Raw genomic sequence first — 17540 nt, forward strand, 5'->3', positions numbered from 1 at the left:
CTGAAGATAAGGAAGAAGAAACAAGAAATCAGCAGTTTTGGCATCACCAAGTCAGTCTTCCAACTACCTAATGACCCACTTTGTTTTGTAAACTCCACTGTCATTTGTAGTGTGCGCTCACATAAAGAAACTGCATTTGTGCATACAAACATCTAATATGAAGAAATAAATAATAAGTCATTATTTCTGTGATGCAATAAAGGTTTGTACAGTATATCCAAGTAAGTTTTCCCTATATATGTACATATGACTACCATTAGAGATAACTAGATACACACATATATATCAAATCGCTCCAAAAAGAAAATTAATCTGTCAGGGAGTCATAATCTGAGGTGTATTGCCAGCATACTGGCCAGTACTGGAGGACAAGGAGGGATATGATGGCGGAAGGAGTAAATATGAAAACTTCACTAGATAATCTCTTATATTAAAAGTGAAAATTTCATTTCGTTAACAACAGACTTCATAAACTGCTTAAAACCTCTTTTTTGCATGTACTTTTAAAATGAACCTTTATTCCTTTTCTATTAACAAATGATGTTTAGCTCTTGTAAAGCTCAATTCTTTGTACCCTCAAAGCAGTGTAAAATGCTAATTAATTAATATAAATTATTTTTCCTTCACATGATGGCAACAAAGCATACACTGCTTTTTAGATTGGTAAGAGTTAATTTGCAGTGATTTAACACATGTGTTTGCAGTGTTTCTAATGTTTGTTGTTTGGTTCACCATGTAATTAGTTCTATTGACAAGAAAGCTTACACGCTGAAAAAGGAGAGGTGAAAGAGTGGATAAGAGATGGTAATCCTGCCCCTGCTTTGGGCACCTGGAGTGTTGAAATTGGGTATGAGTTTTTTTTAAAAAGATGAGAAGCAATGTGTATAGGAGACCCCAAATTACACTAGTTGCCATTATAAAGTCAATGTTTGCCAAGCTTTACCACACAGTGCTATCTGAGATACCACAGACATTTTCTATTTCTAAATTGTGGTAACACGATATGGTAAATGTAGGTAAATATTGATATTTTAAATAACTACCCTGTACCTCTTTATTGATTCTCTTACTTACAGGACTGGATATTTCAAGTGAAGGTTTTGAGAACTAGATGAAATAATCACAGTGAATTTGACGTTGTGAGCTTGATTCTGATCTATGTTACCGCAGCATAAAGCAGAAATGATTCCACTGCTGTCAACAGTGTTAAACCAATGTAAAATCAGTGTCAGTGAGATCGGAATTAGGCTGAGAAAAAAACCAGTGAACTGAAAAGGGAGTAAATCTGACTTGGTGAATATAAAAAAACGTGTGTGTGTGTCCACGTGTGTATAGCTAGAGAGGTCCCAGGGTCTGATGGTATTGTTTGTGTGCTAATGCTGCTAATGAAAGAAAGCAAACTTCAGGGAAAATAAAATACATAAAGCCAATATAAAACAATAGCTTAAACTGACTGTGCTATTCCCTGAGCAATTAAATTGTAAAATTAGTATACAGTTTGAAAAATACCAAATTGGTGATATTATCACATATCTAGTTCTCTAGTGAATCAATTTACAACAACCCCCCCTACTGTACGTTAACTCTTTACACAGCAGATACAAAAAATTCTGAAATATAAAATTAGATGCTTTTGAAGGACACTGAGCTCCCTCTGGTGAAGGCATAACAAGTTTATTAAGTAAGCACCACCTCTGGAATTATAATCCCCCCTGGCTTCTTCCACTGAGTTTATTGGTTCAATTTTCATAACCATGAGCATCATTAGGGCAATGCAGTAATTAAGAGTTGTTAGAAAGTGAATTCTCAAACTGCAGATTAGAAAATTAAACTATTTCCTGATTACATATTAATGGAGCACAACAATAGCAGTTGCCATAAGCTTGGAAGGCAACCAAGGGATAAATCTGTGTACTTAATTACCATAAACAATGGCTGCATAGAAATGAAGTTTTATGCACATTCCCTTCTGTAATATGTCTGATATCAGTACACACTTGACAATTCTTGTTCAATTATCTCTATTATTTAATGCGCTGTGAACGGCTCTGTGTAAATAAAATTAACCACCCCAATTACTTTGAATTCATCTAGGGACAACGTAATAAAAAATGTGAAGAATTCTGTATGCCTATTAATCTAAAACATTACAGAAGCTTTGACCAGATTCTCTTGTCTATATTTATTTTGTCTACATTTATTTTAGCGCACTGCTAATTCAATTATATTCACCATCAGTGGTCAATCAGCAGAAGCACAGTTTTCGTTATTTCATTAATCCTTATACAGTACCCTAAACATGTTCATCCATTGGTAATGTACAGACTCTCACATAGAAAATACAAATGTGCATTTACCTGAATTTATGAGCTTGTAGCTAATCAAAAAAACAATTAAAAACTCTTCATACCCTGTGGTCAGATAACCAAATGTTTCATAGCTGTACATTTTTTCCAGTAGCTGTTTTTGTAATGCATGAGAAAATAGTGACCAAAAAGAGAGCTAGATTAAGGATTTTTAAACTAAGCTTTTTTAAATTTGCTTTTGTTGTATTATGTGGCATTTGCATTTTGATTGGTGCTTAGATACCAAGGCAATAAGCACCTTAAGATCGATACAGTAGATACAAAGATTTACAGTGGGGGAAAAGACTATCAGAAGTGGAGACAAAACTACCTTATCCATAACACAGGCTAGGCACAACATGGTTAAGTACAACGCTGAAAGAAAGCAAGATAATCCTGCCATTGTCATCATTTAATGTCAAGTCATTATAATGGGGGAGGAAAGGAAATCAGTGATACTAAATTATGTGATTTTTATATGCAATTATACAAATACCTCCTCTTATTTTTGCCTTCATCTAATTACTTTTACCTTCAACCCTGCCTTTTCTCTCCTAATACTTCCAAAGGCTGGAGCCTTTGTTATACTATATTTCAGAAGTGGCAGTGAAAAGGCCCTTCTGTAAGCGTAACCATTACAGATATTTAGGGTGTAATCGCAGATATGACATCAGCTTATTCAGATTGTGTTCGTGTCACTGCAATGCTGATTTTCCTCACAGTCTTACAATGTACCAATAAACTATATTTCACTGGAAAAAGGTGAGATTACATTTTCATTTTAAGTGCAAAGAGCAAGTATTGCTAATACAGGAAACGTATACACCAAACCGGTGACATAAATTACAAAATATTAATAAACACGTGACTACTCAGATTCAAATGTAAGTCAGTCACCTGTAATTTTAATTACTTTTATTTTTAACAACCTCAGAAAAGTGTTATTAGTGAAACTGTGAGTAGCCGATAATAAATGCAAGGCCCTATCCACTCCAAATTTCCTCCCTGGCTGCTAGAAGTTCCATAAGCTTCCCTTGGCTAACAGCCAGGGATTCTGCTCTCTATCCTGAAAGGGTGCTTCCAGGGCCAGATTAATGAAATCCAGGATCTTAGACACACCATGACTTGGGTGCCATGTAAATCCATCCTTGCAGTCCCATCCCCACTAGAGAGCAGGGGCATCCCCTTCCCCTCAGGAGTAGCAGAGCCCCTCCCTCTCTCTGGAGATGCAGTGATGGCAAGAGATGGGACATCCGCTCCACTTCTTACCCTAGCAGTTGGGGTATACCTGCTTGGGAGAGTGGGCCAGGCACGCCTTCTATCACACACACAATTCTCTGCAGGTGTGGCATTGGCAGTGTGTCACTGGAGTTAACACCCCATACAGATGAATGGAATGGGGCAATTCACACTTCTCAGAAATATTATTTTGGACATCATTGTACTGAATATCCTCGGGTCACATTTTCAAGCTTTTCTTTGCAACATAGATGCCAAAACTTTCATTTTAAGGCCTTGTCTACACTAAAGGGAAAAGTCGATCTAAGCTATGCAATTTGAGTTACGTGAATAGAGTAACTCAAATCGACATAGCTTAGATCTACTTACCGCAGGGTCCACATTACGCGACATTGACGGGAGATGCTCTCCCATCGACTCCCCTTACTCTTCTTGATCAGGTGAAGTACAGGAGTCGACGGGAGAGTGATCAGCTGTCGATTTAGCGGGTCTTCTAGACCCGCTAAATTGACCACTGATGCATTGATCGCCGCAGCGTCGATCCTCTGGTAAGTGTAGACAAGTCCTAAAGAAAAAGTGAACTGAGATTACAATCACATGCTTCCAGGAGCTGGGATTCTACCCATGGGTAGATTGCCTATGCTTTATCAGCCCTGGGTGATTCCCCTTTGGTAAAAACCATGAATTCTTCCAGTCACCAAAGCCTGTACTCTCCAAGGCACAGTCACTATATCTGACTGAACCAGAGTAAATGTGTCACATGGAATGCTGCTTGGGAAAAGGGACTGATCCCTCCACTTTAATGACCTCATGTGTAGGAATGGGAGGCAGATGAATGGCAAATGCATGTTAATCAGCCAGAATGGACATTTAAAGAAGATGTAGCCTGAATCAGTCTCTCCCTGACTGAACAATAAAATGGAGCTTGTAGGTAGGAAAACGAAGAATCGTCAGGTGGCCATAAAGAGTACTAACTGTCCCAAATAAAACCGTTGTTGCCTAAGAGGAGGAGGAGGAGGCAGAGGAAAGAGAGCTCTCTTCCTGAAGGATGTCTAATAAAGAACAGTGCCAAACTTCACGGAAAAAGGGTAGAAGACCTAGTCAGCAGCAGAGACAATGGGGATGGGCAAACAATGTCCCTACTTTCTCCACTGGCAGAACCACCAGAAGAGTTACTAGAAAATCCTGTGGGCTGCAATGGCCAGAGTTTACATTAACTCCGCTCTCTTAAGGTGTCTCCTGTATTGCCAAATCCAAGCATTAAAAATCATGAGACTTGCCTCCACAATCATGATATTAAAAAAAAATAACAACCAATGTGGGGTTATTTTTATTTGTCTTCTGGTTCTGAACCTCTAGCGTACACTTACTTCATGTTTTCAAGCGTTTCCCCACAGCCATGAGGGCTAGAAACTTACTTTAAAAAAAACGAGAGCTGAGGTTCTCATGTGATCTCTTGAATCTAGAAGCTGGGATTTTAACAAAAACACCAAATACCAAGACAGAATGAAATGGTGAGAATTGGCAACACTGTTTTCTCAACATGTATACCAGTGGCTAGGATAGAATTTCCACAGCCCACAAAAGATCAACAATCATCTTCCCTATAGCGATTTTGTACCCCATCGGTTGTGGTAATTTTTTCTGCATCAGCTCTCAAGTTTTGATCTACAGAGCACTTGCTGGTGGTCCATGGGATGCTGGTTGGTCATTTGGTGCTGACTCTTCTTTCTTGTTTCCAGATTCTCTTGTAGGCGTTCAGGAGCTGAAGAAGAGAAGCCTGAACACCTGTAAAAGAAGCTCGGAAACGAGGCAGAGGAGCAGTCTGCCTAGCTGCTTCCATTAGGGGCCACTCCATTAAGAGGAATGGGTGAGGAAAACGGAGACACCCTTTTGGACAGAGCCACCAACAGGACTGGAGCTGCCAGACACCATCATAAGGCTCCAGGAGGAAGGGTATGCACTGAGGAGTGGGAGAAGAGAAGCAGGCAGTAGGGAAGTATCTGCAGTGAAGCAAGGGAGACTAGGAACAGGTGGCAGGGAAGCATGTCCAGGGCACAACAGTACACAGTGGAGCAGAATTTTAAAAGAAGAGCAAACGGAGTCCGTGGCTTTCTCCCCCCCACAAAGGTTATATCACACTAAAGACAGTTAACAACACAAACATTTTCCTAATATTATTTGTCCACGTCATAGATTTCTGTAGTTTCCCCAGGGATGTTGTATGATGACAAATGGGATATTGACTGGAAGGGGAGATGGTACATGAGCTGATACTGTTCAAATGGGATCTACAGTTTGAAAAAACTTGAGAAGCCCTGCTTTAAAGTCTATGAAGGTAAGTGCAGGCAAGATCTCTAGTCTTGAAATGTGTCCTCACCCCCCACATTTGTGCTGTTATTCTGAGAAGGCAAATACAGAATTGTCACCCCGCACTAGTCAAACCATTTATGTAAATGTAGAACTGCATTATGTAAGGAAGTTTGATAGTGAAATGCAAATAGACCAAGAATCCCAAAAGAATGTTTCTCATTATAGTTGCACCATTTGTACCCTATAGGTAAGGGGGCCCCATCAGCATCCCAGTTATAAACCTATACACCTTTGCTATGTAAATTCACTCTGTGCTACACTTGCCGTCCCACACTGGGACACTTACAAAGTAATATTTGTTTTTACTTCAGAAGTCCATTTCACTATGTCCAGGACCTGAAGAATCTAGTAACAATTTCTGTACTTTAAAACTTAGAAAAAATGACTTTTAAAATATTAACAAAAACAACAAGGACTAGGAACAATTAGATTTAAACAACCTGGCTACTGTGCATGCAAACAGTATATGTCCAGAGGAGATGCTCTGAGTTCACTTGCCTTTTAAAAATTGTTTCAAGACACACATTTTATGATTCTATAAGTTTTTTTCAGAGTAAATAATCTCCCTCTTTCTCTCCCACACACACAAACAGAATGCACACAAGGGTGTGTGATAATATATTTATATATTAATTCTATAGCATCACAAAAGCAGTGTCCTGGACTCTCCAGGCACTAATAAAGCCCATAACTGCTGACGGATCAGGGTTCTAATTTGTACACTCATATAGGGAGACAGATTCTTTGTGTGTGAAATTTTTTTTCTTTAAAATTAAAAAAAATATCAAACAACAAAGGTATGTTAGGAAATAAACAAATTTTTAAAAACCCTACAATTTTGGACAGATATTGCATCCCCATTTCACGCCATGGTACTTAATTTAGTTTATTCATCTTTATACAACAGTATAAATTAATAACAACATCTGACTGAATTTTTAGCTTACCCCTACATAACCTTGCTTTCCAAGTTAAAGTCAGATGTTAAGTTGGTATTAATATTGTATACATATATAAAGATAACTTAACCACAAAATAACGTGCAGCAATTAACTTTTCTTCCCAACAGTGTTATCTTTCTAAGGCAGGATCAGTATTTTCTGAATTACAGTAAGTATTATTTATTTTTCGAATATTGAAGTACTCTTTGTTCCAAACCGCATGATGCTTTTAAACCTTCCCCATCCATGATGATAATCAGCATTTAATACCAATCTAACATTCACAGTGGACGGGAACTTGCAACCAGAATGCATTTTACAAAAACCTGACTATATACTTTAATCCTTTCAACTGCACCTGCAACACAAAGTATTACAGACTTTTTAAAACCTGCTCTCTTGAAAAGAAAAAATAAAAATACAAAATTGTGCAGCATCAGTAACCAGATAATATTCTCAAATTTCAGTGATCTCGTCAATGGAGCCTCCCCCCACGTACCGTGCTCTGTTTCATGCAGTACATGGCTTTAGCTGGCCAAACCCTTTTTTTTTTTCTTTTTTCTCCTTTTTTCCCCTTTTTCCTCTGAATCAGTAGCACAGTGAAGATCTTACTTTTTTTTTTTTTTTTTTTTTTAGCAGTGGCATATCAATGAGGCACAGATGTGTATTCCAACTCTGCATGGATGAGCACACTGTTCAATAGTGCTGGCTCACACGGTATCAGGGTAAGTTATCACTTCCCATGAAGGCACTCTTATCACCAGGGCCCAGAGAGGTGGCTGCAAATCGCAGCCTTTTTATTTTCAAGGCAGTTTTGCTGAACATTCAGGCTTCAAAGATTCACACTTCCAAAACTCTATAAGAGTTTGTGAACGCTCAATTTGCCAAAACTGTTTACAGTGTAATTGGGCACCGTACCTGTGTCCATGAGATAGCGAAGGCGCTTCTCCACCAGTGCGGCACGGGTGTCAATTTGCTTTTGCTCATTCTCTAGTGCTGCCAATTCTCCTACAACATACTGACTGGTGTCTTTGAACCCTTTCTGTTAAAGAGAACAAACAAGAAGAAAAAACATCACTTGTAAGTTGCATTTTTCCTTTCCTCAAACACTTAGTAAGACACTTACCTAAACAACCAAATATCGTGCTCACTACCAAAAAGCTAACACTTACATTTTATAAACCTCGCAATTTTGCCAAATATCATTATTTGGGTGCACTATTTTTTTTTTTTTTTTAAAAAAAGCATAGTTTCCTTAGAGAATATTTCAGTGTCTAGATGTTGATTTTGCAGTTTTAAACTACCTGATTTTTTTGAAATTCTGTATAATTTATTTCTAAGTAAGAGCTGTTGTAATACAGAACATATTGGAGCAATAATCCAAAGGTACTATCTATATTATTATTTACATTGATCTGTTATGTGCCATTTATATTACATCCAGTTTTTATTTTGTTTTAAAATGCTAACTTTTAGGGGCCGTGTTTTGAGAAAGAACCATCACAAGAGCATCTTGGTGACAATGCAAAATGTGGGCTTTGGGATTAGAAAAACAAAAACTTCCTTTCTTTTTGCATCTAGTTCCTCTGTGTCAATTCTACTGATGACACTCACCGGACTAGGCTGTAATGCTTCTTCACTTTTCCCCTACTGCAGGCTATTGCCCTGTTAAACAATGATCTGTAAAAGTATTGGTAATTACTGTAGCAGTGATTCTTATCCTGACAGGTGGCGTCAAAATCCACTGCAGTCTCTAAAATGCAATGGGACTACAAACTAGATCTGCTCCTCCTTCCCAGTTTTGTTAATCCCCAACTGCAATGAAGCCCCTGTACGTAGATTTTATAAATCACTTTAAAACGTTTTCATACCAGAAAAGTTATACAGCACTAAAAAGTCAAGTCTGTCCTCTGTATCCTACATGTTTCAGCACTGTCTTGAAGGACAATATATACTGATCCTCACGAATCTCACAAAATTTCCACAAACATCCTCAGTGAACAATCCTGACTTACAAAATAGTTGGATCTCTCACTAGGATGTAGAGAGTGGTCATTCAGTACCCCACAGTTATTTTCATATGGCCAGATTGAGTTCAACTGCCTTTGGATCACTATTTTCATTTGGGACATTCTCTTAGGGCCCGTCTACATGTGGGAAGCTGGGGTGTGAATCTACCTTTTGCTAGCCTAGGGCTTGATCAAAGTACATTAACGAACTATTACTGTACGTCAGCAGGGTCCACACAGAGAGTTAGTCTGTGACAGGCTAGCAAGAGGTAGATTCACATCCCATCTTGCTGCAAACTAAATGTTTGTATAGATGAGGCTGACATAAAAGGCTGACATAAAAGTGCTGATACATTATAGTAGGGGTATTTATGCAAAAGAAGTTAGAAGGAGAATACTACTATTTCAGGGATGGTTCCTCCACATTTTCTTCATAATCACCAATAAGCCTTCAGGAATTCTCCCCAAGGCTCTTTGAGACAGTTTTAAGGTTGAGAAGCTTAATACAGATGAGGCTTGTTTTCAGATTCCTCTTGTCCTTTGCAAAGGGATATACCTACAGCCATTATCCTTTGGGAATAGGGGGGAAAATGCAGGCTCTTTTATCATCTGTATTTCCCTATCACTGGCTAACTTGTTGCTGGATTAGTTAGAGTCTCACAACTAATTTGACTGAATTTTTTCAATTGTTTCTCACTAAATATTGCTGAAAGAGTCAGTACAGCTTCACAGTCAGACAATAGGGATAACAATCATTACAGCAGGGTATTACTGCAAATAAAGATAAATTCACTGTGAAGGTCTGAGAGGATGGCATAAGTCCCACAACTATATGTAACAAGTCTGGAACTTTAAGATCTTGGGCACCTGGTGAAATAGGCATGTTGTTGCAACACACTATGGTCACACCAGCAAATAGCATCAGTTCTAAAGGAAACTTTTTTTCACCTGTCTCGTAGCCACAACAAAATTACTGAGAGACAGCCTCTAAGTGGAGTACATGAACAAGAGAATTAGCGTGGGCGAGTTGAAGTGATGTATGATATGTGAAATATATTGCCTTTCAACTAAAATTAATTGAAAACAGTATAAAAATGTCACTAATGTCAGCATGCAGAATTGTTCACAATGCTATTAGAAGATGAAAAGAAATGCTGTGTCAGGATGAAATATTCCAAGTGTTCATGTGTATTATCTGCATTTATAATGTGAATTCACTGAGCAAGACCTTACCAGCTTTGCTAAAGCACAACTATGCTAATAAAGTAGCTGAGAGATTGTTAAGAAGTTAGGTGATTTACTATAGGTATCACAGCATTACAAACTCTCTAACTGGCACTGAATTGCTTCAGCAAAAAGAATGAACACATTTAGACAAATTGTGGACAGCAACATATGACTACCATCAAAGACTATGTTGTGCTTCCAGTCAAAAAATTCAGGTTAAAACTTGTTCTTCCTGCTTCTGTCCCGCAGCTGTCCATCAAAAGCAGCTTTCTCCCTGCGGTCTATCAAATATTTCCCTCACAAATCAATTTTACACATGATCAGCCCATACCCCTACTGAGCTGAACCTCCCCGTTAATTAAGTGAAGAAATTACCATATATATTATATTAATGCAAACATCATTCAGCTAGTAATTCACGGCTGATCTGGATAATGGAAAGGTTGAACACCCATTAACCCAAGCCAACAAAATGGGTTGGCTGAGAAATTCTAGCAGGTCTCATGTGACTCTTCCCTCTAACTGCAGCTCTGCGGTATCTGCTATTGTAATAATTAAAATCCTCCCGGTAGATCAATACTGGAATCTCTTTATGGGAAGTGCCCTGATGGAAATGTCTCAAGGAAGCTGGGGCTATGGAACTCTGAAAAATTCATTTTTTTTTATCTGACAATTATCACCACACTGCAGACTAATTCAACAGCGCACCCCTCTCACTCTGCTTTGAATGCACTGGAGATTGACATCTAAAAAACCCTAACATCTCATTTTAACAAATAAAGGCACTATTTCCACATACAGTTTGGAATTATCAGCAATCATGAAACCAGACAAAAAATTAATATACATTAAGCACTTCATCTTCTGATGGCTTCCTCTGAGTTTCAGTTATCGCTGCCTTCTCCTCATTTCCTCTCTTTGTATCTTCCTGTATTGATCTTTGCCTTTTCATCTCTTGAAAAAAGGGGAAAGACATGTACAATTATTATAAAGCTTGATATTTGTGTATTGAAATGTGGACGTACATTATCAGGATTTTAATATATTTATTGTTAAATATTACTAAATCATAAGATGGGAAAACATGTTTTATATTTTCTCCTACCTGGTCTGTTCTCAACATATTGACTGAAAGACTGGAGCTGAGTTTTCCTGACTGTAGAGTCCTTGCTGAACACAACAGGATTTCTAAAACGTTCTGTTGCTTTTTGTAATCGCTCAGCACGATGTTCTTCTGTTCCATTCTGCCAGAAAAACAAGACATACAACAGATTCTTTTGTTTACAAATGTGAAGTCACACATTGGAAAGGTATGTTTCAATGACAGAACACAATGCAGGTTTTGCAGAGAATTTCACAACTCACATTGCTGTTTGTGTGGAATAAAAGTATCAGCTGCTGAAAAAGAAGCAGAGTGATGAACTTTTTTTTGATGGTGATTGGTTTTGGTTTGTTTGGCATCATCAGGCAGGACTCTGTATTACTCAACAGCGAGATCTGTTAACTATGACCAATATCTTTGAGTGATGTGGATTTTAAATGACAGATAACTCTTTTACAACTTTAATTCGTCCTGCATGGTATACATTAGTGCCAACCTGCACTGTGTATACTCCTAAACATGATCTATAATCACTTTAAAAGCATGTTGCTTTTAGTCTTTCTCCCTCACAATTCTGCCCAGTAAAGAATTCTATCGTTTTGTATAGTCCCACAGACTTGTATGACAAGAAGAACTAGTTTCTAATTTTATGCCCATTGAGATAAACCACTAATGCTGGATGAAGGCTAAAAGGTAGGATTATAATACTATCCCACTGAACTGCATTTCATCAGCTATAACTTTCCAAAGCCAGATTTGTAAGTAAGCCCTTTACAGCTAAGGAAACTACAATTATCTTTTCCAGAGCTTCCTATGTTAATACTGGTAACAAATTCAAATGGTTCTATCAACATGAAATATCCCAGAAGACTGAACCACTGCAATGTGTGGAAACTGCAGATACCGAGGTGCTGTGTACCAAACAAATATTTCATTTTATACCTAATCTTTTATTATTTTTATTAAGTGTTTTGAAAGTAAATAGGGAAAGGCTAAGATGCATGACTAATAGCTAAGCCTGCTGAATGCTGAAACTGGTTATCAAAAGCTACCAAGACTTTGCCCTTCCTCTGCATTGAGACAATCAGTAATGAGGGAGTTCTCCAATGGCCTATTCTCTAGCCTCAAGGAGGCCTGGGATACAGAATCCTCAAGGGAAGGTAACAGTTTATCCTTTTCCACAAACACAGAATGCCTCATTTATAAACGTGTAAACTGCATTTTATTAAAACACAAATCCAACTCAATGCGGAAAGCTCCATGAGAACAGATGGACACCATATATTCTTTGCAATACCATTTTTAAACTCTTCGTTAAAAAGACATACACAAAGGCATGCTGTTAAGTTGCACCTTTTGTTGGAGTAACTTAAAAAAAATCAATTAATACAGAAAAGCTTTACAAAGAAACACCCTTTTCATCAGGTTAGCCGATATCAAATTGCCCTAATGAAGGTGCCTGTGTGCCATTTATTGAACTAAGCTTTAAAAAAGTATCACACTCGTTAGATGTATGTCTTTTCAGATGTATGTTTTTGGGCTGTTATGATTCTGCTTTTAAATAAAAGGTGTCTTCCTGTTGTTAGGACAATAGCTATTTGACAGTCTGAACTCACGTCTTTACCAAAATAAACAAACAAGGCTAATTTTTTAGGCCTGGCAACATGCTAAAATATCTGTGTGATTAGCAAGTAAATCCCATTTTAAGAAACCTTTTTATGACTAGGGACTTCTGCCACTTTACAAATGTATTCCTCTAAGCCCACTAATTCAGTTAGCCTTTTCAATCCATTGTATTATTCTTGGGCCAGCTTCATTTTGCATTAAATCCACTGCAGAAAGCTAAATTGAACGCAAAAATCAGACTTGATCCAGGCTTCCTTTTGTTCAAAGATAGAGACCGAAAGTCCTCTACTGCTGCCACACACTTTCATCACCAATTTATAGGAACCGACAGTGTAAGGGAAAAGCAATGAAAGTCATTGTTTTGGGACTTCAAAGCATCTCTGTATCTGGGGAAGGAAATCCTTTCAGTCAGCAGTGCTGTCCCCACAGTCTGCAGGTGGGTGAAAAGTTATACACAACTGGAAGTGCCCCAAAGCCATAGAGATATTAATGACATGCACAGGCTATTTTTTATTTAGTTGTAATAACTTAAAAGGGCCTAATTAAGAAAATGAAATGGAAAACTCAGAGGTATGTACTGTATGTTAAAATGGTGTACATTAAAGATTGACAAAGCATGTAACATATATACTTGTCTTAAAATTCATTTTTCTCAGAATCACTCACCTCCAGATTCCACAGACCTGTATACATTTTTACAACATAATACATTCTAGTTTTGGTTGAGCAAAACAGGTGATGAGACTTGAAAGGGAAGAAAAATATGTGGTGTCCAATTCTGCTCTCACTGCAGTCAATGAGAATTTTGCCACTGACTTCATCAGGAGCAAGACTGGGTCCACTGTTTCTTCCTATGCCTTCATTTCAGATTTAAGTGGTAAGCTGAACCGTAAGAATTTAGAGGAGTTCATACAGATCTCACGATTACACCAGCCAATTACAGCGATAGTATGGCTAAAAAAAAATCATAATATAAATAGAAAACGTGTTGATTAATATACAGAAAAATCCCGCTGAACTGCAAACTCTGCAGCTGCACTGCCTTGCAGATTCTCTGCATTTCTTAGTGTGATGGATTTGATAAGAAATTATTTTCCTCATCATAAAGTACAAAACAGAAATCAGAACACACAGGTCCTGAGATAAAAGCATTAATCAAAACTTACCTTAATGTCTTGCTCTGAGCTATCAGTTACAGCTTTCTGAGCCGCACTGGAGAGTGAATTTGCCACCTGTGGTTGAGCTTCTAGGAGCTTCTTCAGCTTCAAATCCACCAACTTACTGTTTTGTTCTGCTAAATATGCAAATACCACGTACAACAGAGTGAGATGCATTTAAATGGAGAGTTGCTACAACAATGTATCAGTTTGACAGAACTCGCAGTACCATCATTTTAAACTAAAAAGTGAAAACTGAGAAGAAAAAGATCTTTGAAGCACATATTGAACTAGATCTGTGTGTGTCACACATCCAAACATTTCCCCCGTTTTCTTAAAAACATACATTAAAGAAAGTTAGCACTTGGCTCAGCACCATCAATTACGGCTGTACTATGTTATAAAGTAATGAATGATAAACACATGAACTGGACAAAATGTTAAGTTCCTCTCAACTAGTACACACATACTTTGGCTTCTCCTTCTGATATATAAAAACTCCTAGAGAACAATTTACTTTAAGATGGAATATTAAAAATTCATCAGGTGTTTTAGGTTCTGATAACCATTCAAGTTTACAAACAATATTCATTTAACACAAGGTTCCTTGGGCACAGCTTCTCAACTTTAAAACCAGAGTAACAACAAAGCCATCTTTCTAGTAATGTTTGTTATAAATTATGGAATATAATGGAGTTAGGAGTGAAATCAAACATTTTTATTACTCCATAAAAAAATAAAATCTTCAGGAGCCTCATCCACCCCCCCAATGAAGTCACTGGAAAAATTCCTATGGACTTCGCATGAGGGCTCATAGGTACAATACTTCACTTCCCATTAATGCTTATTTGACTACATGTAAAGTATATAGTTTTTTGTATGTGAGTGGTATGGGCACGTACTCACACATTTTACACACACACACCCCCCCAACCACACATATGACCACACACATATATGAGAGAGCGAGAGAGAGAGAGAGAGAGAGATGTTAATAGAATATATTACAATTTTGTGAGCTATAGTCACACAGGTAGGGAGGAGGAGGTGCATCACCTGGAGGCATTATGCATGCAAGTCGTGCTTGGGGTGAGCACACTGCAGAACAGCACTTGCTAGATGTGTTCTACAGGTGCACTTTGCACTCCAAATTGCAGTCCTGTACCCACAATCTAGAATGCAGGAAGGAGGAGCCAAATCCGTCTCCTAATCCCACTCCTTCTAAGGCGTGGAGTTCTGTGAACAGTGCCGGACATCCTGTTCTCCAAAATATTCCTGGGGAGTTAACAACCAAATGTCTGCCTGCCTCCTACAGAAGTGTGGTGTGACGGGGTACGATGAAGGACAGCTTCATTCTTCTCTGGCACACCGATGCACGGTGTCCATACTTTAGCCTAACATCTGAGTGCATACACTTATACATAAACACCATACAATAATCATAATACACAGACGTTCACATTTTATAAAATACATTCACAGCAGCAAATGGCAGCAGCATTAACAAATGTTGATGCAGGATTTAAAATCAACAACTTCCACATTTTAAAAAAAAGTTCTCAAACCGGTTTCCTTTTACTTCATTTATGGATTCTGCCTAAAATTCTATGGAAAGAAGAAGGGTTCAGCAGGTAACATATTCATTAATCAAGTCACTGATGACCTCAAATAGAAAGGACCCCTTGCATGTGCGTGTGCATCCCATCCATCTGTCCCCAACAGGATCTCTCTCTTACAAAAATGGTCAACAGAAAGACAGGTTGGAGAACCACTAGGTTAGGAGACATAACATAAGCAATTCCTAATTGCCTTCTCCTCCCAAGTATAAAGAAGTAATTCACCTTGTGCAATAATGATGGTTCTTCGAGATGCGTCCCTAGGAGTGCTCCACTGTAGATGTGCTTGTGTCCCTGAGCTGCAGATCGGAGCACATCAGTAGCAGGGTCCATTAGGCCCACACATGCACTGTCCCCACGAGTGTAGTTAGCACGCATGGGCTAACCCCCCTCAATTCCTTCTCTGCTGCAGAGTCATTGACAAGAACTCTGAAGTAGAGAGGAGGTGGGTGGACTGTGGAGCACCCACCATTCTTGAAGAAGGCGATGGATGAGATCGCTCTTGTGGAGTGTGTACAAACTGAATATGGAAGGGTCATGTTGCTAATTTGGTAGCACTGTCTGATGCAATTCGAGACCCACTTAGTGAGCCTTTGGTTTGATATTGCTGAGTCCTTGGATCTTCCCACAATGGAGAAGAAAAGTCTAGGATACTTTTCCCCTCACCCTTCCCTTCCCTGGTTTGCACCCCCCCGGGAGCTGTGGTTGGGGGCCGGGGCTAGGAACAGGGCAGGCAGTGGGAGCAGGGCAGGGCAAGGAGCGAGGCCTCAGTTGGGGCCAGGAGCTAGAGCCAGGGGCCCCGGCCGGGAGCAGGGCTGGACCTGCAGCTGGGGCTGGAGTGGAGCTGGGGGCAGAGTGCTCTCTCCCTGACCCCTGGGGGCTGGCCTGGGCCCCACTGGGCCCCCAAAATGTTCCTCTGTGCCCCCCTAGGGGGTGCACCCCACAGTTTGGGGATCACTGGTCTCGTGGACTTCCTGAAGGCCCTTGTCCTGTCAAGGTAGAAGGCCAGGGCTCTCCTGACGTCGAGGGTATAAAGTATAACCTCCCTGTTGCCTTGGTGAGGTGTGGCATAGAAGACTGGAAGGTGAATCAATTGATTCATGTGAAACAGAGAGGTTACCTTGGGGATGAATTTTGGATGCGTCCTGAGCATAATCCAGAAAGAATACTTTGTAGCGGGGATGTGCCCATCAGGGCTGCTATCTCTCCTATTCTTCTGGATGAGATAATTGCTATCAAGAACGCCATTTTCGTTGATAGATATGTCAGCGAACAGGTGGCCATGGGTTCAAAATTAGGCCCAGTCAGCCCTCTCAGTACCAGGTTTAGATCCCACATGGGGGTAGGAAGTGGAGGCTGAGGGAAGAGGTTTATTTGATTATACCCTTGAGGAATCGTTTTGTGGTTGGGTGTGACAGAACTGAGTAGCCCTCTACAGGTTGGTGAAAAGCTCTGATAGCTGCTAGATGGACCCTAAAAGAGCTTAGGGTAGTCCTGACTTTTTAAGGGTCAGAGCATGGTCTGGGATGTGTGGAAGAGACGTGGATGTTGGGCAGATTTGTTGGGACATGCACCAAATCTGAAATCTGGACCATTTCTGCAGGTAAGCGTGTCATGTGGAGGACTTCTTACTGTGGAATAGAATCTCTTGTACTTCCCTGGATCTGGAGCTCTCTACGTGCTGGAACCACCTTTGAGGAGCCATGCTTTGAGGCAGAGAATCCCCAGGTTGGGATGCAGAGTACGCCCTTTTTCCTGTGAGAGGAGACACAGAATAGCCGGGAGGGAAACTGATGGGCACGTTGCGACCTGTGCCAAGTAAGGGTACTAGGTCTGTCTTCGCCAGGTAGGAACGACCAGAATGACATGAGCACTGTCCCTTTTTATTTTAGTAGGACCTTCAGC

General features: G+C 39.4%; 1 protein-coding gene across 4 annotated transcripts in view; it reads right to left on the reverse strand.

Moving 5' to 3' along the window:
- Positions 1-17540, reverse strand: part of EHBP1 (EH domain binding protein 1) — a 320086-nt gene that overhangs the window by 33177 nt on the left and 269369 nt on the right. For 3 of the 4 annotated variants that reach the window (XM_077814055.1, XM_077814053.1, XM_077814054.1), the window contains 4 exons: positions 14029-14156; positions 11240-11378; positions 10982-11088; positions 7817-7940 (listed from right to left, as the gene is read on the reverse strand). In XM_077814055.1, coding sequence (XP_077670181.1) covers positions 7817-7940; positions 10982-11088; positions 11240-11378; positions 14029-14156 — 498 coding nt within the window. The remainder of the gene's footprint in view (positions 1-7816; positions 7941-10981; positions 11089-11239; positions 11379-14028; positions 14157-17540) is intronic. The other variant, XM_077814056.1, reaches the window with a different exon arrangement.

Source organism: Eretmochelys imbricata, chromosome 3 (assembly GCF_965152235.1).
Source record: "Eretmochelys imbricata isolate rEreImb1 chromosome 3, rEreImb1.hap1, whole genome shotgun sequence".
NCBI lineage: Eukaryota > Metazoa > Chordata > Testudines > Cheloniidae > Eretmochelys > Eretmochelys imbricata.